We start from the raw sequence: 26,365 nt of genomic DNA, 5'->3' as shown, positions 1-26,365 counted from the left end.
CTGACAAAATGAAACATGAGTTTGAAATGTCTATGTTTGGAGAAATCAAGTTCTTTGTTGGATTGCAAGTACATAAACTAAAACATGGTATATTCGTAACACAATCAAAGTACATCAAAGAGATGCTTAAGATGTTTGGATTGGAAGACTCCAAACCTGTCAGCACACCAATGGCAATAGGACATAAGCTATCCAAAAATGATGAATCAGTTGAAGTCAATCAAACAATGAACATATCCATGATTGGAAAACTATAATATATTGTACATAGTAGACCAGACATAGCATTAGCATTTGGAATAGTGGCTAGATTCTCTACTAATCCTAGAGAAAATCATCTCATGGCAGTAAAAAGCATAATGAGATATCTCAAAGGAACTGATGATTTTGGCCTATACTACAAAAAGAATGAGAAGTTTGAGCTTAATGCATACACAGATGTAGATTGGGGAGGCAACATTGATGACAGGAAAAGCACAAGTGGAGGAGCATTATTCTTAGGTAAAAGGCTAGTTACTTGGACTAGCAAGAAACAAACATGCACATCTCAGTCCACTGCAAAAGCAGAATATGTGGCAACAGCAATCAATTGCACAAACATTGTGTGGCTCCAACATCTATTAAAAGGAATGAAAGAAGAGGTAACCAAACCTGTGATATTGTATTGTGATAATATAAGTTCTATAAACATATCCAAGAATCTAGTAATGCATGCGAAAACCAAGCATATTGCAATCAAGTATCACTATGTCAGAGGATTGGTGGAAGACAAACAAGTGAAGATGGAGTACATTCACACAAAGGAACAAATTGCAGATATCTTCACCAAACCATTGCTCAAGGATACTTATGAATATCTTAGAGGCAAGTTGGGGGTAATGCCCCTAACTCAAGCAATCTAAAGCAACAAAGAAGCTACCCTACATCAACAGGAGTAGATCATTGAAATATCAGAAGAATGATACAGAGGATGAAAACAAGAACAGAAATTCCAAATTAGTCACAAGCATGGTGACAAAGGAAAAAGGCATAAGATGCAAAACTTACATCAAGCATGTTGAAGATGCTACACCTTTGGCATTTATGTCAAAGAGGGAGATTTATGAGAAACTAATAAATAAAAGGTAAGAAGGAGATGTATGAGATCAGTAAAGAGGGAGATTCAAAAGAGATAATAAATTGATCAGCAAGAAGCTATGAAGGATCAGGAATACAGAGTAAGGATGCAACAGTCAAGAGGGAGAAGCATAACAAAGGATTTAGTTTGTATCAGCAAAAGAGGGAGACATGATACAAAAAGGAAGATATGTAATAACAACAAGTTTTCTATTTGGTATATAATTTTGGTGGTAACTAAATTGATCTGCTCAATCAATTGATCAGTTTGGTTTGCCATCAATGCCAAAGAGGGAGATTATTGGAAATGATTGAAAAGATCATGAATGAAGAATAGTGGAACTGGTAAAGAATGCTTTCAATCATTGCTTTGTCATTGATGCTAAACTTGCTACTTGCAGGAATGACAATTGCTTTAGTGATCCAAATACTATCAATTGGTTGATTGACAAGGAGGTGGCAATCAATAAGATGTAACTAGAGCACCTAGAGAAAGGTTGAAGTTATGATGTTGTAATAAAGTATAAGGATCAGCTAAGCCATTGATGAAATAGTGTATTGATGACATACTCTAAGACATAGGGAATGGACACACTAAGACACATCAAATATGTAAGGTTTAACTAAGTTCATTTGTGAGTGTCGAGCAAGCTAGTTAAAGTCGAGCAAGTTCAACTTCAGTGTGTGCCGAGCAATCCTTCGGGTGTTGAGTAACACTAAATGTAATAGAAGCTAAGTGATTCAAGAAAACAATAGAAGCCGAGCAATACAAGAAAGCTTCAGGTGCCGAGTAAAGCATAAACTACAGAAGATGCCAAGCAATCCAGAGCTAGATAGTGCCGAGCATTAGTAAATAGCAGTAGAAGCTGAGTAACCTAGTTAATGTCAAGCATCAATAAACCAATGATGTCGAGTTGCTGCATTATTTGTTAAGTTAAAAGATTCACCAGATTAGTAACGATAAGTTTGTCACATTGAATTTTGTGAATTAATTGGATGATAAGGATGATGAGTAGATGTCACAGAATTTTATGTAAACCATGCAAACCAATTCAAGGCGAATGTTGGTGGACTTATCATGAATTTCTAGAAGAAGCAATTTGGAGGGAAAATAATATCATTCTGTCAAATCAAATCAAATTGATGAGCGGGAAGATTTGAGCAGGAAATGAAAAACAAAACTTCTTTATAAGGAGTTACAAGTCAGAGATCAAAAGTGAGGAGAGGGAGTTGATCATAAGTGTGGTCATGTGAAGAAGCCAAGAGAAGGGTAGTGTGAAGTGTCAAGAAGAGGACACAGTGAGGAGTAAGCACAAACCATCAAGACTCTGAGTTGATCAAGTGACCATAAAGTGAATTGGCATAACAAGTGGAAAAACTCAAGGAGATAGATCTTGAAGGGTGGACAAGTTGTCAGCATTGTAAGGAAGAAAATCCAAGCAACGAAAAGAACTGAAGAGTGATCTAAAATCTGCAAGGTTAGAGTTGCAATCTTTTTTAGGTCAAAACCTTTCTAATACTTTCTTACCATTGTATTAGACATTGAAATCCTACATTGCTAGGTTAGCTTAACAGCTAGGTGGATAAGCCTCAGGAAAAGGATACAAGATCCCCAGGAGAAGGATAATAGATCCTTCAGAGAAGGATAGGAGATCCTTAGAGAGGGATAAAAGATTCTTTTGAGAAGGTGACTGTAAATCTCATGGACTTGGGTGGGCCTAATAGCTCTATGTAAATCCTTTAACAGGGTGGCATTCTAAGTTGAATGTTCTTTAGTCCTCTAACAAGGCACACTCCTAACAGGGTGTAGAAATCCTTTAACAGGGTCACATTTAATAGTGTGTTGTAGCCTTTAATAGGGCAGGCCTTTAACAGGGCAAACCATCAGAAGTGGTTGAAATCAACTGCATAGTTATTTTGTGGGTATCATCCCCACCCGAATTTTACCTTCTTATTCCTGGAGGGTTTCTGGGTCATCGAAATCCTTTGTGTTATGTGGTGATGCATGTTTACTTTTCATGATTGTTTAATGTTTAATTGCATGCATGATAATTTCAATTATATGTCTTTAAGGATTTGACAAGAAAGTAAAAAGGCTAGAAAGAAAAAGTTGTATTGGGAATTATTGGACCTTGAATAACTAATTCACCCCCCTCTCAGTTATTCTAAAAGAATTCTAACAGAAGGAACAAGAGCTTGAAGCAACAAAGAGAAATTATATTGCAACAATGAGAAAAATGAATTTGGTGTACAAAAATGCAAAGGGAGAGCTTGTTTATAAAGGCCTCTAGGATGCTTGTATAACAAGCTTAGAAAGTGCTAGAAAGTGCTAGAAAGTGCTAGGCGATAAGAATGACAACTAAGCATATGTCCACAAAAGGTGGGATATCCTCGATCAAGGTGAGAGGATAAGTATGACTTAGATAGGAACAAACTCCCATGTTGTCAACAACTCCTAGACTACAACTAATAAATAAATCCATTAACCTAAGTAAACTTAAGTAAAAGAGTAAATAATAATAATTTACTCTAATAATCTTAAATTTTCAAATCATCTTCATCAATAAAACAAATGATAACATTTAGACCAAAAAGCAATTGTCTCACCAACAAGTAGCAGGTTTGACATCATTGCAAAAATAATGATTGTTCCATGATAGGTTCTAGACTACAAACAATCTCTTTTCAACAATGGTTACACAAATGGGCCCTTCAACTATAAATGATGTTTGAGAAAAGAAATGTAATTCGATTTCAAAAAAAGCTTCTTTTATGCCAACTTTATCCTTTGGAGTGGTTGAATTTTTCTTTGAGGAGAAGATAGATTGGAGAAAATATGAGAATAAATAGGGTTCAAAATTTTTACAAATAATTTTTGGAAGTGCCACAATCATGTTTAATGATGATTAAATCATCAGATGTGAGATCTTCCCTAAATTATATTTATAGTTGAGCACACAGGGTAGAAATTTAGTGAATGTTTCATACCACTCAAATATATAGAACGATTTTAATCAAATGGAGGTCATCTATTAAAATTTTGGATATAGTATTGAAACTTGTGGGAACCACATGTAGATGTCTTTGTTAGGGAATATTTTGGAGAGTATATGTGAATGTGCCTTCCATAATGCTTTGTGTTAGACATAGTGAGTGTTGGGATAAGAGTTTGCCACTACAAAGTATTGGTATTATTTATGTATAAATACAAATAGTTATAAAAATATTATCTCTTGATAATTTTTTCAAATATTTTGACAAAGTTATATCTTTTATCTTTTATTATTTAATTATATGGAAAAGATACTTGAAAAGAAAAGGTTTTAGTTTGACTAGGTGAGTACAGTTGAGGAAGGTGATAGTGTGTTCCTTGATCATGTCATCCACCAATGATCAAACTTCCAATTGTGCAAAATGATAATAGATGAAATTGAGATCTATCCCTAGGTGATTTTAGTGGAATGGATAACTCTTAGTTCATGGCTTTTAGCTAAATAATCATGAACTAAGACTTGCACTCCATATTATTAGGGGTTGAAATAATTTTACTTAGAGGATGGTCAAAAAGTAAGGTTAAAAAAAAACGTAAAAGTACTAAAATATTTTTATAAATTTTAATAATATTAAATTTTAGAATAAATATAATGCTAAATAATTATATTAAGAAAAAATATATTTGTACTATAAAATCTATTCATTAAAAATTACAAAATTATAACAATTTTTTTTCATATTATTACATAACAACTATAAATGACTATCAATATTGAAAAATAGATTAAAAATACAAATATAATATGTATATTTTTTTTAATATTCTATAAATATATATACAATTTTATTTAAAAATAACTAAATAAGTAATAATCCAAGTTTATTTTAATATACAATTTGACAAGTCCAAAAAAATAAAGAGGGTTTACCTAAAATGCATCTTAAAAAAATTAGTCACTGAGAGCCCTAAAAATCAAATAAAATTTATTTGGTATTTGTAAAAGCAAAACAATAAAATTGTACACCATCTTTCATGTGCTTTTTCTATCTATGCATATGCATTTAAAAATATATATTTGAAAACACAATTTAAACCCTAGTAAAATTGCCACTAATCAATCATAAAATTGAAATTAGTGAGCATAAATTCTTTTAAAAAATAAGAGCCTTGGTTGAGTTGGAGTCCCTGCCTTGTGTGAGTGTTAAGGAGTAGATGACGTGGGTGTCGATTCTTAGATTGCAAGAGTACAACATACATGCCAAGAAATATATAAATCTAAATGATACTACAAATGATAACGATATGCTTAATAACCATGGTCATGATTCTGAGTAATTTACATCCCGCTATTGTCATTTCTTTACCTATACATTCATGCTTTGTAGAAGAATCTAATCCCATGCACTACTTAACCCATTGATCCTCTATTCAAGGATCACATTTTGTAGTATGTTTTAATACTATGCATCAAACTTCCTAATCCTTTCTCCTCACCCTTGCCTATTCCTACAATAGTCAAGATATCATATGACAAGAAGTTTTACAACAAAAGAAAGAATAAGAAAGTACACACACAATATGTGGAGGCCTTCAAATGGGATCAAGCTGTAATCTTGGAGCATGAGTGAACAACATTCGTGAACAACATTCACTTTCACATATAATTATTGTAATAGAGTTGTTGACTATGCAGATTTCTCTCCATATTTTTGTAGTAAAAAAAACAATGGACGTGATAAAAATAGAATGAGACAGAGTGCAATAGTATAGATAAAGGAAGAAATCTAGAGAGATAAAGATTGAGATGTTTGTTCTTTATTGTTGAATATAAAATTTTAATTATGTTCAACATATTTATTTGTCTCTTACATTTTATAGACAATATAACTTTTTTTTATCGGCAAGAGACTGAAGCCAAGATTAATTATTGTGTGTGGTGATTAATTATTATTATTTATTAAGTTCGAGTAGACTCGAACCTAAGACCTCCCAGATAAGAGACTCACAATTTATCATTGTGTTGTAGGCTCTTACTTCATAGATAATATTAGTTAAATATAAATATAATATTATCTAAAAAATAAGATTAATAATTCACATTGTATAAAATATAGTATATAAGATCAATATTTTTTAAAATATTGAATAATATGTGTAATACAAAATACAATGATATATTACTATAATGTGCACTATATAAAATATATTATACATTAATTGTATAATTATATATTATTTTTATATAATAATTTATAATAGAAGATATATTTTACCCATCAATCCATCAAACTAAATATAGTTTTAATGATTTATAAAAATACTTATGTCAAAGTGTTTGATATGCGAATGTTCAATTTACTTTGAAATTACATCATTATTTTTTGTTAGAGTAATAAATTATTTTCTTATTAATTAAATCATATTGATTTAATTATTAAGTCACTTATTATCTCTATTTTACTTAAACAAAACTTGAGGCATATAATAATTAATTCTTTTATTAATTATTATCATGCAACCTGAGTTTTACCTTTTAGGATTTTGATCTCCTTTATAAGGAGGATCTATCTTTGTTTATATTGATTCACTTTTGATAATAACAATCTCCTTTTTTCTCATCAATAATATCTCATCCATGGATCTGGGAATTCCAACCTTCATAGCTTTTGCTTCTCTCTTTCTATTACAGGTGTTTGCATGTAGGTGATTCTTGGGAGCCATGGAGTTGAGCTTTCATCAACTTCAACATGGTATTAGAGCTCCAGATCTTCATGCCCCTATTCTATTTATGAGAGGTTTGGCTTGTTAGAGTAAATAATTAATTTACTAATTATTTATTCTATTTACTTAAGCTTACTTAGGTAAATGCATTTCATTTATTAGTTGTAGTTTAGGAGTTAGTTATAAGTTGTTGACAATACGAGAGTTTGTTCTCTCCTAAGTCATACTTATGCTCTCACATTGTTCGAGGACTTTCCACCTTATGTGGATGAATGCTTAGTTGTCACACTTATCTCCTAGCATCTTCTAGCTTATTCTAGAAGATTCCTGGAGCTCTTTATATTTGGGCTCCCTCATTGTATTTTCATTATCACTTATACTGCAAATACATTTTCTCTTGTGTTTGCATATTTTCTCTTATGTCCGTTTAGGGTTTTTCCCTTGCTCCACGCTCTTCCTTTTTTGGCTTCTCTTTGATAGGTTTTCACATGCAGGTGATCTTGGGCATCTTCGGAGTTGGCTTTCATCAACTCCAACATGGCTTGGCTTTCAAATATATGCTTCTTCTTTCAAAAGGTTTCATTTTTCAAAGGATTGTTGTATTGGATATGGGGGGTCATTTATTTTTGGTGCACTATTCAAAAAAATGGACCTCACCTTTGAGCTCGTAGTGCCCAAAAACCCCTATTTTCGTATAAAGCATGCCCAATTCAGACAAATTAAGAATCTAAGGCAAACAAGTTTTGCTCCCAAATTGGGCACATTTCCTGAGGTGATGATTTGTATATTTTGAAATGGAAATTGAGGTTTTCTAGCATGGAAATTGAGGTTTTCTGGCACAAAAATTGAGATATTCTAGCATAAAAATTGAGGTTTTATCAAGGCAATCTATGCATGTTGGCATGGAAATTGAGGCACATTTGCATGGAAACTGATGCGAGTTGGTACGCAAATCTAGACATGGTGGCACAAAAACTAAGGTGTTTCACCTCTACCTATTGTTCTAAATATGTTTGAACCTACCTTCACGTGTTTTCTCATATCTCAAGCATACAAACTCTATTTTTTGCATACGAGATATCATTACAAAGTTGATTCTGAGCCAGACGTATTAGTGTAAGTTTTACTGGTAAATTTTCTAGAATGATACCTATTTTTGCTGTCAAAGCAAGGGGTTCTATTTTTTACCCTAGGAAACATATCTTGAGCATCTGATATTCGATTTGGGATTCTTTATATCATTGGAAAGGTCTTTCTATAATATTTCCATTAATGCTAGTTATTTTTTCAGATTTTTCTCTAGACACATTCTATTTAGTATTTTATTTTTTTCCATTATGATGGATATCTTGGTTGTTTTAGATCCAGGAATTGATTTTGTTGCTTTAGATCATTTGTTATGGGTTGTACTATCTCTTATATCAACCTTATATCTCTTTTGATCTTTGATGACATCCTTTTGTAGTGTTTTTGTAAACACACTAAGATAAAGTGCCATTCTATTGCATTTTAGGATCTTGCACATCTTTGTGTTTTTTTGTACTTGCACTACATTACAAAGTGCCTTGGGGGGTTTCATGTTGGCCATATTTTCCATCTTCCTTTGTCAAGTGAGTGTTCCTTCCACAATATTAGTCTCATGATGTGTCGATGACACATGCCATTATAGCTGTTTGTACTTCTTTTGCACTCTTAATGTTCTTGATTCTTCTTTCTGCAGGAGATATTGCATTCAATTGTAGTGTTCATGTGTTACCTCTCATCATTATTGGGGGGTTACGTTGGTTCTATTTCTTTCTTAGTTTGATGAAGTGAGCTATGTATTTAGTATTTGATCCTATGTAATAGGTGATTGTAGTTGGTGGATACCTATGCATTTTAGTGAGATGGATCATTTACCATATAGACATTCTTTTATTCCTATTTTTAGAGGCCACAAAGATACCTTCCATCTTGGATTGATCAGCTCTTCAAACTTAGTTTTCTCTACACGGTCATGTTCTATATAGTAGAGTTTCTTCATATCAATAGTTTGGCAGTGTTTACAACTTCATGTTTCACTGGCGTTCTTCATGATCATCTTTTGTTCCTATCTTTTGAGACATTCCCTAGTTTGGAGGCTTCTTCAGTCCTTTACTAGTTCTTTTTAGAATTATTCCCATCTCTTTTTGAAGTAGAGTTTTTCTCATGTGGTTTTCTCTATTTCTCCTCTCTTCATAGATTTGGTTGTGCTTGGGTACCTCATCAAGCCTTGTTGCCAGGACCCAAATTTACTTTCAGTAGTAGTTTATAGGTTTTTAGCTACTCCCTAAATTTATCTTAAAGTGAGGTGGTAGAGTAATAAAATACTTTTTTATTAATTAAATCATATTGATTTAATTATTAAGTCACTTATTATCTCTATTTTACTTAAGCTAAACTTTAGACATATAATAATTAATTCTTTTATTAATTATTATCATGAAACCTAGGGTTTACCTTTTAGGGTTTTGATCTCTTTTATAAGGATGACATCTCTTTGTTTATATTGATTAACTTTTGATAATAATAATCTCCTTTGTGCTCATCAAGAATGTCTCATTCATGGATTTGGGAATTCCAGCCTCCATAGCTTTTGCTTCTCTTTTTTTGTGACAAGAGTTTGCATGCAGGTGATTCTTGGGAGCTATAGGGTCGAGCTTTCATCAACTTCAACATTTTATTTGAAGGTTGCATATTGTGGAAAGTATTTAAGATTTTGATCCCTCTTAGTGTCTATTATTAACACAATCTAACTCATATTAAAGTAACATATCTCCTATAGAGTAACGTAGAAAATATTCTTCTTATTAATAGGGTTTTTTTATTGATCCTTCAAAATAATAGTAAAAATTAATAACTATGTAATTTGTTACATTTAAGAACTAGAAAAATAATTTTGTTAAGTGATAAATATCCATGTTCAAGTCAACTAGGTCATTTTTCTAATGTGACAAAGTTAGATTTTTCTTAATAAGCTTATAAAAGGTGTGTTGGAACACTTTATGCATTAATTTATATTTGTAAGATAAGTATACATGACATAACACGAATTTTTACTTTCAGAATCTAAAAAATAAATATCATTTAAACTAAATATTTTTAACAATAGATACAAACAAATCATCTAATCATATCGTATTCAATTTATGTGAGAACATATCAGACAAGTGACACAAAGTGTCAAAGTTCCTACTAATAGTGCAATGCATTTAGATCTTTGAAAATATCTAAAGACTTCGTGATGTGAGTGGAGAAAATTGCAAGCACTTAGACTAAAGTCTTATAGAGGAGGTTTTTTCAAAAAAATGTTATTTGAACAAGTCATAAATGCACTACTATTAAAATTATTCTCATTTTCAATATTTTTTGTTTAGATATGTGTGAGTTAGATTGTGATAATTTTGCATAAAAAATGAGTACATATGTCAAGCTTGTTTTGAGTAAGTCCTTAAAGAGTCATCTTATTGTTACAATAAGTAACATCTCGCTAGCAACATTATTAATTTGAAATCTTTTTAACAATTAGAAAATTAAATAAATTCTAAAAATATATTAAATGTGAAAATTATGTAAGATTATTTTGTGTAAAATTGATAGTATCTATATTTTAAAAAAACTAATTGATAATTATTAATATAATTTATTTTCTATTGGTTTAAAAAAATTGTGAAGCTAAATTATATGTCAATATATGATATTTATAAACTTAATTATACTTAATTCTAATATGGTAAAAATGCACAATCAAAGCAATATTTAATCTTTAAAAATTAATTAATTGAATTATAAAAAAGATAAAGTTATTAAATTAATGAATGACATATACTTGACATGAAATGACATCTTTTCATATGTGAAAAAATCTAATTAACATTTGATAATTGTAAAAAGATAAAGTCATTAATGTAAGACATAAAGTGTGATTAATGACACAACATGACATATATTTTGTATTTTTGTTGGGGGAAATTGATTTTTTTCCCTCCCAAAATTAGCATAGGCCACTAGAATTAGTGAGGAATGTGAATTATAAAATCTTGAAAAATAAAGAAAAGATGTAAGCATTTGAAATTCTATTTAGCTTTTCAAATTCTATTATGTGATTGGTCAATTTAATTGAAAAAGTGGGTTGAATAGATGAAATAACATTCTCCTTTGGGAGGAACTAAATACTAAAAATTATTAAAAAAAGCTAAATTGTTTGAAGTGCTATAATGCTTTTTAACAAAGTCTTTCCATATTCACCACATTGCACTCAAAAAGGTGCACAAGCCATTTATTTAGACTAGTCCAACGTACACAGATAATAAATTTGTACTAATCACCAAAATAAATAAAAAACCAGTCCATTTGGCTACTATTTCATGTATACAAATAAATCTAATTGAATTAATGCTTGTTTTGTATATGACTTTGACACGACATTCAAATTATAGGAATGTGGAAAAAGACCAGTTTAAAAGACGAGCATATTTGGTTGAATAGAGGTAGATCAACACTTTCCTCAAATGATAGGTATGTTCTAGAGATTTGAAGAGATATTTTAGATCACTCTCTTCTACTTCTACCATGTGATGTACTTCATCTGTTTTTTGCTTCTTTGTGTTGAATTGAAGCTTCACCCTATTTTTCTTCAGAGCTCTCACCCAATGCTATTAAACGCTCGACTTTATTAGCATTACCTTCAAGATCTATGTCAAACCTTGACCCTATTGCAATATCAGTTGTTTGGATTACATCAGTTGAAGGATTTCCTTGTGCATTTGTCATGTCTAATGCATTTGAGTTGAATCACAACTCTAAAAGTTGGAAAAAACTGGTTCTAGACTTTGGTGGAGACTTCTAAAAACGAGGAAAATTTAAGAGAAACTTCTAGAAATTTTATTATTAATTGCTATTTTTTATTTTCAAATTAAAAAATAATAAAATTCTTCATAGAATTAAGACGGAGGAATCAAAACAACAAAATTAATGATAAAAATTTAGTTTAAAAAAAAAAATATAAATCTATTTTAAAACTTTAAAATTTTATTACATTTATTGAGAAGACTTTACACATTGAGAGGGGAAAACATTACCGTACAAGGTTCACTACCTTACCCCGGTCTTTTGTTCAACTGTACAATGTTCGAGTCACGGCGCCAGTCATTTGTAATGGAGGAAAAAGAAGACAGCCAGATGACCCTTTTGCCGAGTAGCTCAAGGTATTATTTTATTTATTTATTTTTCTCTGTACTTTATCTTCACTCTTTGCGTTGTTAATTGAACAACTCGAGCACATTGATAATTAGTTCTTTGATGGTTTCAGCTTTAGAAATGCTATTCAATTAGCAAATGCGGTACCCATTGATCGTCTTCCTCTCTTCCTCGAGCGCATCCTTAATAAGCTTGCAAAGGTAGGTTTGAGGAGCTGTGTGAACTTTGAATATTATTGATCTAAAATAGATGCACAACACATGATAGATCTAGCTAGAAAATAAAAGTAAAATTTGTAGAAAACAGAACTGCCCAGAATGAAAATTCAATTAATCACTGTAAAGTTTACATTATGCGAAAGCACGATTTATAGAAAAGGCAAGGACTCAGAAAATAACAAGGAAACGATACGAAGAACTGCATGCAACAAAAATTGCGGTGATTACTTGCCGTTTGCATGATTAATTGATGTTTGCTTTATTTATCTTATTGCATATCAGGTCATCCGTATTAACAGAGAAAAATATTACTGGCAACCCCCCTTAAGTCTAATTAAAGAAACAAATGAGGAAAGAGAAAAATCCAGTGAGAACCAGAAAAATCCCTCAAAATTTACACCAACTTTGCATGGCAGCTACAATATCACAGCTTCACTCGAAGGTTTTGTAAAAAATGAAAATTGAAAAGAAGTGGCATGGAAAGACCAAGTATTCACCCACAATGTGTAGTGACATGCAGAAATGGCGAGTGCTTCAAGATAAAATATAGTCCAATTCCTACAAACAAGACGTCTCCCCTTGGAAAGGAGATAAACACAGTACAAATGCAGAAATGCTTCCCATTTTGCATAGGAATTGGTAGAAAGTTGAATCCAAATATATGACTATGTATTTGGAAGCCATTCATGTGTTGCCAAGCCCTTGGATGGTGAAGATGCCACAAATCAATCAGGTGCAGACTCAATAGCCACAGAAGGTAACAATTAACTCAATAACCACAGAAGGTAACAATTAAGGAACCAATGGAAATTAATTTTCAACAAGCTTCAAAGAAAAAGAAGACCCCTCCAAATGCTGGTTGAATGTCTCTAAGACACTGTCAAAGTGTGAGGAATGCTGATAAGATAGATCAGGTACCACAGAAGATTTAGAAACAATGACTATGGATGTATGGTGATTGCTGGACAAATGAGATCTGGTACTGCCACGATATAAGCAAATATAGGCAAAGAGAGAACAACAGGGTTTCAAGATGCACCCTTAACATTAGGAGAGGATGAACAACTCCATCGGAGCTGTTACAGAAGAAGATAAGAAGATCTTCAATAGCGTCTCCAAGTCGACAATGTGGGATTCTACAAACAACAATGTAATGTTTGGTAGAAATGGGTCCCAATAAAGAAGAGAAAGAGATGATTATTCCACTTAACAGGAACTAGAGTCTCAATCAATTGTCTTTGTAGATGGAGAAGGAGCAACTTGAGATCTTGATGCACTCACAAACAAGAGTTGAAGAGCATCACGTGAGAAATTGGGACACAATCCATGCCCATGTTGATTGCTCCCGCAATATTTACATCTACAATATACACGATTCACTCCTCGAGATAATCTCCATAAATGTACAAAATCACAAACCCTGGTCTCTTAATGCAATGGATATTCTGTTCTAAAACAACTCAAATCTTCAGTACCTGCAAATAATTGTTTACATTCCTTCTAGCTCCCGTGTTCTTATACCATGTGAATTTTGCTTCTATAGCTTCACAACACAAGATAGATCTAGCTTGCAAATAAAAGCAAGACTTGCAGAAAAGACAAAAGAAAAACAAAGCTGCCTAGAATGAAAATTTATAATCATTCTAAAATTTACATTATCCGAAAGCATGATTTATAAAAAAGGTAACCACTGCTAAAAGTAACGGAGGAAACAAGAAGAACAACTGCATGAAACAAAAATTGCAATGATTATTTGCCATTTGCATGATATACTGACGTTTTCTTTATTTAGCTTATTGCATGTTACGTCATGGTTCTAAACTGAGAAATACCGACGCTGCCAATTAAATGTTTAAAACTACTAAAATTTGAATAGTTGGTGGTGCCTCAAAATGAGAACCAAATTACTGTATATTCTAGTAGAAGAGATATATTAATTTTGTTTTTCATCAGTTATATATGCATTTACAAGAGAATAGTAAGTGTAGCCCTGCACTCTTAGTACCATAAAATTTACTAAATGTACGGTTATATATTATGTGCAGATGCTCTTTTGCTCTTCTCCAAATCCAATACATTTCTATAAAACCAACTTGCAGATCTGTTGCATTATGTTTAAATTAAAATACTCAAGGCCTGCTTTCTAAATGATCTACATAGATAGAGCAATGTTACACAACATATTAAAGTGATAAAAATGCAGATCAAATGAGGATATATGGACAAATAGAAGCTTGGGCAGGATATAAACAACATATTAATAAAATTTATATATGTTTAACTTTTTAAACAACATCAGTTCTCCTGGTAATAGGAAAGGTAGTCTGCAAAGAAAAATTGAGGTTAACTACTTTGGGATTTGGTGGTCTCCTTCCACAAACAATATAGTCAAAGTGAGTTTCAATGGTGCCATTATGGATAATCCCGGGCCTGCAGGAAGTTAATAACAATATGGTATCTGAACAATGCTTGCATGTTCCTTCTTATATTTAGTGATTATGCACAAATCTCTACTAGTGGAGTGCCATGGAGTCAAATCATTGTCACAATTGAGTCTGGAAGGTTTGAGAAACGCAAAACACCTTTGGAATAGTAATTCAAGTTTTTCCTTTTGTACCCTCTAGTCAACTGCTATAAACCGTACAAAAATTTCATATTGTATGGATTTTTGGGTGAAAAATATATTTTTTAAAGCAGATGACCAAATTGATCTCAACCCATTTTGTCCTTTTAAATAAAGATCTACATTTGTAGGGATTCCTGTCTATTCAGAGGGATTTATGATTATATCGCAGGATTTGTTGGTACTTTCTGCTATTTTTGAGAGATTTTTAGGGCTTCTGCTCTTGGTGTGCTAGAAGGCACTAGTGTGAAGAAAATTGAAGTCACCACAACAATAACACCAACATCCTTGCCAATTTTGGCCTTAATTGGCCCTGTCAAGGTCTTCTTTGTTGTCTTGTAGGTTAAATTGTAATCTTAGAGGTTTTTTGTAACATCTCGATTTCCAGGTCTAAATTAACAACTAACATACCCAAAGAAATACAATTATTACTTCAATTTCATAGGAAGACAGTTATATCAGTCATGTTCATGTGAATGAGATTTACCGTTAAAATCAGTTAGACAAAATTTCTTAACTAAAAACTAAAAACACTGAGAATGAACTTACTATAGAAATTAAAATTCACATACCATGAAATTTGAACCGATAAATCATTGTAAGAATGTTTCTTTAATCACTCAGATTAGTCCAGAAAAATCGCTATATCAAAATCAAATGACGATTACTATTAATTACCACTAGATAAAGTTAGGGCATCACAACCACTGTATCAATTAGGGCATTGATTACCATTGGATCATTTAGGGCTTTAGATACCACTATATCACTTAGGGCTTCCGATACCACTGAATTAATTAGGGTTTCGGATATCACTGAATCATTTAGGGCTTCAGATACCACTGAATCATTTAGGGTTTCAAATGCCACTGAATCATTTCTTTCCTTCTGATTGCTTAACTGTGGCAATAACATAAGATTAGAAGATATGCTTTTATTCAATATTCATGTAAATGAAACACTGAAATAACAATACATCAGATAATCTATCTCTCACAACTAAGTGTAGAATAATTGCAATGATGATATAACTCAATTAATCTTACCTTCTTCTTGTATATACTTCATAAAAGTAAAACTACTTGTTTCTAACAACAATTGAATGTATAGCTTATCTTTTTCTGTTGTACGTCTGACAACTTGGGGAGAGGTGAAAAATTGTCAGGGGCTTTACCACCCAACCTCGGACGTTAACTTATTCCCCACACAATCTCCAACGAGAAAGGTCCTCCTTACTTGGAATTGGACTTGGATCATTTGTCATCTACTGAGCATCCTGGTATCTAACCACACCACTAGACTTGACAACAGGGGTTACATTAATGGGATCATGCATGAGCTATTAAATGATATTATTTTAGATTTAATGTATCATATCTGACTTTTATTTTCTAAGTCATTGCAGACTCCATCTAACCTCGTCACCCTTTCCATGGCTATACAACCGGTGAATCCTAGGTGTTCAAATCTCAGAGCAATCGGCTTTGCCTATTGATTTCCAACACATTCATGAATAACATATATGTTCTAGCTTATCACAATTTATGATTTGAAAAGGATATTCTTAAGGATTGCATAATTTATTGTTTAAATAATTAACTTAATCATATCTGATTTCTCTTTTGCATTCTTGCAGATTAATTCCACCTTTTCACCATTCTATGGCTTCTATGCCGATGAATCCTAGGTGCTTGAAAGTTTATGATCATTTTGTTACAATTTACACCTCTTCACCATTCCATGGCTGCTTTGCTGGTGAATTCCTCGGTGTTTGTAAGATTATGAGCATTCTGATATTATTTTATACACCTCTTCACCATTTCATGATGTCTTGTCGGTGAATTCCTCGGTGATCAGAATCCATGAGTATTTTGTTCTTTGTTTTGGAGATTATAACAACATGTTTATTGATATTGATTTCAATACTTATTATAGCTACAATTCAATTTCATAATGAAGTTACGATTTTACAGAGATAAAACTAAAAGATCTCAATGATTCAATGAATTGCATAAGACCATCAACAAGGTATAAGTATGTTGGTTGCATTCGGTCTGGTATTTAAAGAAGGAAGACTTATGATATTCAATTGCATGAAATGTTTCATTCATAGTCCTAGCAATTTATGTCCGGTTGCAGTCAGACCTTTACTCCAGAAAGGAAGGAAAATCAAATACATATGTTTTACAATTCATACACCTAACATTGTAAAAGCCGACTGCAATCAGTCTTATATTCATGAAAGAAAGGAATTGTATGGAAATGCAATGCACAAAAATCATTACCTGAGTTTGGCCTGAAGTCAGTCGGGATGTGGCTCCTCCTGTCCTTGGCTAGAACTCCTGTAGGGCAATTCTTTTCACCCGCTAGCTTGGTCTCTTGGTGGAATAAGGAATAGATCAGTGTTTTACCGATTGATCAATAGATTTAAAATGGCTTGGCTAGGAATGAGTATCATGGCTCAGAATGATTATCACGGCTTAGAAGAGAAACGTATCAAACAAGGAGAGAATGATGTTTGCCTTGGTCGATCCACGACTCCTTAAAGACTTAGCTGAGACTCCTCGGCTTCTACTGGTTTCAAATATGACCATTCGAATTTCTAAAACATAAATTCGATTTAACATGCCAAATGTTAATCGATTAAAAGCAAAAATATTAAAATGGAAAGAATAGAGTTGGAAGATTATAATTTGAATATAATAATATTTTGAATGTTAATATATTTGAATATTATTATAATTTTTATATTGTATATGTACATGTAAATATATTAACAGGGTGACATCACTATATTAAATTATTATAATAAAATGGCGCCATACTATTTTTATATTTTTATGCACATATATACATATATCTATTATAATAATAAGGTGAAAGATCATATTAAATCCTTTGGGGTACGTTTTATAATTTAACTCAATTATTTTATGTTTCTCAATTTATTTATTTAAATAGCTCTTGCGGGTCGTATAGATGTATTTTGTTTCAAGTCGCTAGGTACTCAACCCATCTGCCTAATGGTGGTGATGCTCCTGTGCCTAATTCTTTTTTGACAATGCTTCCACCTCTTTGACGTGTTTCTAGCAAAGAAATTCCCTACAATTAAATTATATTATCATAATAAATTATTTAATCGTAATTAATCATAATAGTTAACCATCTTCTCAATTTCATGTATTCGTGATAAATGATCAACTAGCTTGTTATCTTCATTTGAAATTATAACGACTAACCATCTTACCATTTGCAATATTATAACAAATTAAACTGCCAACTGACTTCATGTGAACCTCAATGGCTATATTTCAAATTAGGTCAAAAATTGGGACGTAACATTTCTTGTAGGCTTGTTTGTGCCTAAAATCATGCCACTATCCGCATGCCCCTTATACTCTAAGACTATCTCCACCTTTGTTTATCAGTTGCCTCCAGATTGTTGTTGTTCTATTACCGGGCAAATTTCAGTCAAGGAATTCAATGCTCTGTTTCTGCTCCTTTCAGAGGCATTTGATTATCTTGTTTTGCAGGGATGCATTGTTCTACAGTTCCATCATGGTCTGCAATTAGTAATTCTTTCTTTTTGTCAGGAATATTGTCCAATTTATGGGGTGGCAGGCCCTGGTCTTTGCTGCTTATTTGCATTTATTATTTCTACTCATCTCATTGACATTGATCAACTCTCACTTTTTCATCCAGCTAGTAAGCATGATGGAGAAAGAAGCAGTACTGAATGCTACGTGTTGATGAATGTCCAAAGTTTTTTTCAATCACAGGAAAATTTAATTAGTTTAGCAGAATCAATAATAGGCAGGGCTGCAACTTCTCACTCAGTAACATCTATAGTTTGGATATTCTGCACATTCTTCTGTGTCTCCCCATGGTATCATCTGTGGTGAAGGAAGCATGCAAGCCTTATCCCTTTTTTGGTGAGCAACAAACATATAATTGTAGCGTCTCTTTTTAATATTTATAAATTGTTTGGTATCCATGCAGCCACAACTGCCTCTTACACCTTCCACTTCTTGGAATCAACTTGAGGGTTTTACTCATATTCAGCTCCTTTGATGCTAGCAACGCTCTTATTCAATGCTTCAAGCCGCCATTGAGAAGCAAAATTGGAGGTTTTTCCCTCAACACATTAAAGCATCTGTCAAGCTTCCTCAATGCCATATTGCCATTAATGACTCCCCAACCATTTAGGCTCATTAACTCTCCTCTATCAAACAAGGCCAAGTCAGAAAATATCTTTTCTCACGGTATAATATTGATTGGACTTGATCACTCCAGTGTGTTTCTTTCATGTTGTCAATTAAATTAATAAATTGTCAAATGCTTCTAAAGAGGTTTTTTTTGATGCACTTTATAAAAGGCATCTAGAGGTTCTTTCCAGCAGATTAACACATGGAGCATTTGAGCATCATATTATTGAGGGTTGCATAGTCTCTTCTTTCTCTTGCACAAGGGGAAAAATTCATTATACATTGTGATTAGTAGTCCTCGGGGGATCATCATGAGTCCTTCTATTGTGAAACAAAATGAGATAGGTAATTGCATGATTATTATTGAGAAATGAGGAATCATTTATAAGCAATTACAATGCCAAATTTTCTAAAATAGACTATTGACTAACTAAAAGCAAGAAAATAGAAACATTCTAACTAAGCTGAACTAACATAATCTAATCTAATAGAATACAATACTGACTATTAAGTATATGCGCCACCAAAGATTGTAAGCCATAGATCTCCATCGTAAATCCAAATTCTATGATCAATTCCAAGAACAGATAAGAACACACTCAGAGAACAAATCATAACTCGAGCACCATAGACCCGAATAAGCTGCGAACCTAGGAACAAGATCAAAGATAGGTCCAGAACACACTCCGATCATTGCAAATGCTAACTCGACGATAAGAAGAATTGCTGGATTGATCTCTCATACCATACAAAATGGGAAATTGGCACAAACTGGAAACATAATTATTTTGGTTGATGCAAGATTGCTCCAAACCCAAGATGCCCCTGCATTAGACACCCAGGGTTGATAAGAAAGTGAGTCTCTCACTTTGCTGTTTGAGAAGAATCAAAATTATCCAACTCAGCTTGAGAAATCCATGAAGAATCTTTAACTGGTCTGTTTTTCCACTTGATCAGATACTCTATAGACTCTTAAACCTTTCGTACTCCTTCCATTTCTACTGCTTAAGATTTTCTCTATCTTGTCCATCTGTTTCTTAGGATACTGTTGCTTCACATTTGAATCATCATCCATAATCTAATCAGCTTTATGATACTCAAACAAATCTGCAATGTTGAATATAGGTGAAATTTTCGTATCCTTAGGTAACTCTACTTCATAAGCATTTTCGGAATCAAAATTCTTGAAGGTTTTACAAGGTCCAAACTTCTTCCTCTTCAATTTGTTGTAAGTCCTAAATGGAAATCTTTCTTTCTTCATTTGAAGTTTGAACCATATCTTCATCTCCTACTGAAAAATCCTTATGTCTGCTAGTAGCATCAACCTTCTTATATGTTTGATTCATACTTTCCAAATGATGCTTAACCTCCTCATGTAATGACTACATAAGGTCTGCAAATCCCTTTGCTTCAGTACTCCTTTTGTCCTTTAGACTTAAATGTCTTAATTCTGAAATTTCTTTAGGACTCATGCCAATAACTACTTCAAATGCTGTTTTTCGTGTGCTCTTATTCACTGAACTATTCTATGCAAACTCTGCTTGTGCTAGAACCAAATCCAGTTACCAGTCTTGTTTCCAACCAAGCTGCTCAATAAATTTCCTTAAACTCTTGTTCACAACCTTTGTTGTCCATCAATTTGTGGATAAAAAGTAGAACCAAACTACAAATCAGTATTCAACTTCCTCCAAAGTGTCCAATAGAAATAAATACACTACAAAGTTACTATCCTTGTTTGAAACTATACTCCAGAGTAATCCATGCAATCTTACAATCGCCTTCTGATGTATTCACATGGAATGAAATGCAACATTTTAGAAAATCAATTCAGTACCAAAAATATAGAATCATTACCTCTTTGTGTCTTTGATAATCCAGAAACAAAATTCATGCCAATATCCTCCCAAGGTCTACTCGGTACATTCAAAGGTGTATACAAACCTACATTCTGATTACTACCCTTAGCAAGTTGAAAAATTCAGTAACTTTGAACAAGTTTCCTAATATCTTTATAAATTTGTGGCCAATAATACCTCACTTACCAAACTTTCTGTCTTACCAAAATGTTCCTGCAAGTCCTCCACTATGTTTCTCCTTAGTCAAATTATCCATCATTGATCCTCTAGGTATGCATAACTGAAATCCTTTGAACAACATATCTTCCTGAATTAAATAATCCAGCCACTTGCTTCGGTCAATTGCAACCGCTTCCTTACAAGCCTTCCATGCTTATGCAAAATCAGGATCTGCCTCATATAAGGTCTTTAATTCATCAAATCCAAGCACTTCTATTCTCATTTCTGTTAGCAAATTCCTTCTTCTATTCAATGTATTAGCTACTTTGTTTGATTGTCCACTCTGATGCTTCAACATAGAAGCATAATTTTGTAAGAACTTAATACATTTGATGTGTCTTTGATATAGCTTCCCTTGACTACTCAATTACTGCAATGCTTTATGATCAATATACAACACAAACTCCTTAAGCAACAAGTAATGTCTCCACTTCTTCAAAGCTTGAATTATGGCATAGAACTCTTGATCATAGGCTGAATATTTCCTCTTGGCAACATTCAACTTTTCATTGTAAAAAGCAACAGATCTACCTTCTTGAATTAATACAACTCCAATTGTATTCCCACTTGCATCACAATCCACTTGAAATACCGTACCGAAATCAGGTAAAGCCAATACTGCTTATTTAAGAACTTTCTATTTCAAAAACTGAAAACTCTAATTTGCTCCATGTGTCCATTTGAAATCCTTCTGATCACCTCTCATAGTCTTTGTCATAGGGTGACAAACCAAACTGAAATTCTTGATAAACTTCAAGTAAAAGCTAGCCAATCCATGAAATGATCTAACTTCTCTAACACTCTCCGATGTAGGCTATTCCACAATTGCTTTAACCTTCTTAGGATCCATCTTCAAACCTTAAGTTGAAATCACAAATCTCAAATATACCATCTCTTCCTTTATGAAAAAACATTTCTTCTTTGTAGAAGGAGAACTGAACAAAGCTCTGCAATTGGTGTGGTGTTCGGACACCTAATTGCCTCAACTTTCGTATTGGCTAAGCTAGCACCTTGTCCTTTCTTTGATTTGTCTACTATTTTGTGGTCTTTTTTGCTTTGATTTTTATTGTGGTGTTTGTGTTTATTGCAATATCTTTCCCCATGTTCTCCTTTGTGTGTGTTCGTGTTTTCTGCGTATACTCAAACCCTCGTCTTGTCATTATCTCCCCACTCTAGATCGCTCGTGGGAGATGTAATGGCCTCAGTTGCAATTATTAATGAGAAAGGAGGAGGAGATGAGCCAATTCCTATGATGATGGAGGATTTTAAGAATATGAGCAGTGATAATACTCAAGGCATACCTCAGACCCAATCCACGAATTTGAATGATAAACCCTCTTATAAGACCATTGTTACTGAGGAATTAACAACCTCTTGCCCGCCTTCTATTCGTTTTTCAAGGAATTTGTTAGGATTTTGAAGATGGAAGCCAAATAGTCGGATCCCCAACTGATGAACCTAGACATGGAAGTGGAGGACATACCACAACTGGTGACAGTGGAGGAGGGGAGAAAGGTAAGTCTTCATCCAATGAGCTGAAGACCCTTTCCCTCTCACCAAATGAGGACATGGTAAGAGCCATTAGGGCAGAGCAATCTCGGTTAAAGAATATAGCTATTTTTTTTACTTGTTTGGATAAAGAGTTTTTGCCTTCTCGCAGATGTTTTGATGACTAGATTGCTAATGTATGGGGTAAAAAGCTTGGAATTCATGTCAAGTTTTGTAGAATGATTCAGAAAGGGATTTTTGTGCTCTTTGTTAAAACCCATAATATGCAGGAAAGAGTTCTAAATAATTTTTTTTGGAATGTTGGAAAGTCTCTCTTTTGAGCCTTTCTATGGTCTCCTAGAAATGTTGAAGAAGTCTCTACTAGGGCTTCTTCCAACTGGGTTGAAATAAAAGATCTAAATGTGGAATTCTGGCTGTGAAGAGTATAGCTTTGGATGGGTCTAAGCCTGGAGGGATGGGCATTTCTCCTGAGCAAGATAAAGAAACTCCTTTCATAGAAGAAAGGTAATGACAGTCGGAATTTAACTAAATCTACTTGTCTTAATAGTAAGCAGGGAGACATCCCTGACTATTTTAACAGATTATACAATAGTGGCAAGCACCCCCCAAAATAATAACCAATGATTAATATCCATAGTTGGAATGTTAGAGGTTAGGAGATGGCAGATAGAAAGTACATAGTTCAGAGGTGGTGTAATAAAGTTAGGCAAAAAGATTTCATACGTCTTCAAGAGATTAAAGCTGTTGGATTCCAGGACCACTCAATTATGAAATTGCTTTGGGATCAAGCTACAACCTTCTACCCTAACCATAAAAGAGTTAGAGGTGGGGTGGCTATTCTAGTTGAACCTGATTGGGCTGACTTTATTGTCAATGGGGGAGTCTCATTTTGTCACATGGCTCTTTGGATTGTTGTTATCAAGAATGGACTTTTGCAGTTTGTATCTTTTATGCAGCAAATGACTCTAGAGATAGAGCATCCTCTTGCAAATGGACCACATCTAATCTTCCCAATATACATAGGATTTTTATTGGTAACTTTAATATGGTTGAATACAGGGAGGGCAAAGTGGGAGGCAATACTTTTAATTGGAAAGGAAATGAATTGTTCTTTTGGAACAAATTCAAAAGGAGACTTATCGTTTTAGACCCTCTAGAAAAAAGGAAAGCTGATTTTCAGACATTTGGTTTACCTTCTATAGTAACCAAAAAGGATCTTAGAGAGTATATTGTAGGCTTGATATAATTTATGTTGAGCCCACCTCTTTCTCCTTCCATTCGGATCCTGGTCACTCACCTAGATCTGTTACTTCTGCCTCAATGTCATATCATTCTCCTATATCTAGTAAGATTTGTTTTCAAAGTGATGACGTTGTTTCCAAAAAGTCTATGTGTAGACCTTTTAAATTGATTTTGTCTCTTCTTAAGGATCAAGATACAGTTAATTCTATTTAGTAGGTAACATACTTATTTGAGTAACCAAAATCTCCAACCAAGATAAACTTGGGAGGGTCTTGTTGTGGTAAAAAAAGGAGTGTGGATATGAATGTAGAAGAGACTTGGGCCCAAGCCAACCTTAATAGAATTGAAAAGGAGCTCCAAGTTAGAATTGATGACTTAGAGTTAGAGGCTGATTTGATAAAAGCAAAAAACTCTTTGAGGAAGATACAAAACTATAAGATCCAAGATCAGAGAACTAGATCGAAATTGATTTGGATTCATGAAGGTGATTAGGGATCCAAGCATTTTATAACATCATCAAAGCTAAAAATAAGAGAGAGCTTATTGAAACTATTTAAACTAATGATGAATACACTTCGACTGCAGAATCTGTAAAGGAAGCCTTCTTCAACTATTACTCTCAGCTTTTCTCCTCTGAAATCGGTCTTGAGAACCATGTGGCTCTTGATAAATGTCTCCATTTTGATTCCTAAAAATGTTTCCAATGAATGAATGAATGAATGAAAGATTTTTAATGACATCCGTGAGGCCACGAGCCTAAGGGACCCACGAAAACTCCTACTCAGTCTGATGTGATTTCTCCAGCCTATCTCTTTTGTTGTGAATCTGCATAAGTAAAATGGCCCCCTTGAGGAGTCTTGGTCCTTCGAAAAGGTCTTTTATGTTGTTCACTTTTAACATTTTTTTGTGTTGGCTACGAATGTCTTCCTATGCTATACAATCCTTCAGATAGTGCCACTCTATTTCCACCACACCCTTGTTGCAAAATCAACAAATTCTATCCTCCCACTCTTCCTTAGGGACCTTCCATCTACCAGTTTCACATCTCAAACGGTGGGAACCAGATCTCAATTGAGCGATTAGGATTTTTGCCTTTCCTTTGATCTCGGCTCCTAAATATTCTTTGTCGTCATGTTCGCATGTGGGATTAAATTCTTCGACATAATAGGCTTTTTACTACCTAACTAGTTTGCCCACATGACAGATCTGATTTTTCCTACCACCCATTTTTTTATTTCAGAATTGTTTTCCGAGCACTCTTGGTAGACAATGTTCCACTTTTTGAACCATTTATAGTTTTTTTTTCTTCCATGTCTTCTTCCGATGAGCCAGTTCTCCATCAACCACCCTACTAGGCCAGCGTTGTGCATCCATTTTGCTCACTTTTTTTAGATAGCTCAACAATCTAACAATTTTCGAGGCCTCCATCGGGAATATGCCCAACTTTGCTAAACTAATCTCGTATGGAATTGTGGATTTGATTTTGAGATTAGTTGTGATGAAGTGTTTCTGAATTCTTTCAAGTTGTTGCTATTTATGGTTTGATACGCTGCTCCCCCATACCTCGCTGTTGTATAAAATAACTAGTATCACTAGCAACCCAAAGAGGGTTTTCTTAGTCTTCCAATCCCATAACTCTACTATCCTGCACCTGTTTTGAAGAAGATAAGAAGCCTTCCATCCTCCCTATATCCTTTTTGTTCTGCATGTTTCCCAACTGAGCTGGTAATGGATATCTATCCCCAAATACTTGTATTCTTGTACAATTTCTAACGCTTTGTCATTAAATATGAAAGTGCATCGTTGTTTTCTCTTCCTCAAGGAAAAAACCATAACCTTGGTCTTAGAAATGTTGACCTCCATCCCTACTTCCGTGCAAAAGGTTTCTAAGTTCTTCAAATGTTCCCTCAACCCCCGTGCTGTTTAGCAATGAGAATGAGGTCATCAGCATACAAAAGCAATCTGATCACATATTCAGCCAGCTGAATTCCCTCTACATTGGCTTTGTTTATCCATTCCTCTAACTTGTCAATATAGAGGCCAAACAAGGTAGGAGACAGCGGGCACCCTTGTTTGACCCCTATGTCACTGCCAAAACATTCCCACACACCCACTTTGGTTTTGATTTTTTCTTTAACCTATTCATAAAGTTTATAAACAGCAGCTCTATATTTTGTTGGGACCTCCAATTCTTCCATCCTATTCCATAACTTATCCCTAGGGACTGTGTCAAAAGCTTTCTTAAAGTCAACAAAGGAGCAAAAAGCTTCTTCCCCCTGTTTATCCCACGCTTTTTCGATGAGGAACTTTAGGGTAATGGAGTGATCAATAGTAGAATGTTTTGGTTTGAAACCTGCCTGTCCCATAGCTCTTTTCCCTTCTTTTTCTGCCCATTCGCTGATTCTCCGCTCTACCATACTACCGTAGAGTTTTCTTAATAGGGC

At 33.6% G+C, this 26,365-nt stretch overlaps 1 protein-coding gene across 1 annotated transcript in view; it reads left to right on the top strand.

The window, feature by feature from the left end:
- The first annotated feature begins 11,916 nt into the window (after positions 1 to 11,916).
- Positions 11,917 to 26,365, top strand: part of LOC149569943 (uncharacterized) — a 112,191-nt gene continuing 97,742 nt past the window's right edge. Inside the window, exons 1-2 of the mRNA XM_089822619.1 lie at positions 11,917 to 12,057; positions 12,162 to 12,249. Coding sequence (XP_089678745.1) covers positions 11,978 to 12,057; positions 12,162 to 12,249 — 168 coding nt within the window. The 5' untranslated portion in view covers positions 11,917 to 11,977. The remainder of the gene's footprint in view (positions 12,058 to 12,161; positions 12,250 to 26,365) is intronic.

This window comes from Cupressus sempervirens, chromosome 3 (assembly GCF_028749045.1).
Source record: "Cupressus sempervirens isolate cs-2001-9-10 chromosome 3, ASM2874904v1, whole genome shotgun sequence".
Classification (NCBI taxonomy): Eukaryota; Viridiplantae; Streptophyta; class Pinopsida; order Cupressales; family Cupressaceae; genus Cupressus; species Cupressus sempervirens.
The sequence above is the reverse complement of the archived record's forward strand: the minus strand, read 5'-3'. Positions and strand labels throughout refer to the sequence as shown.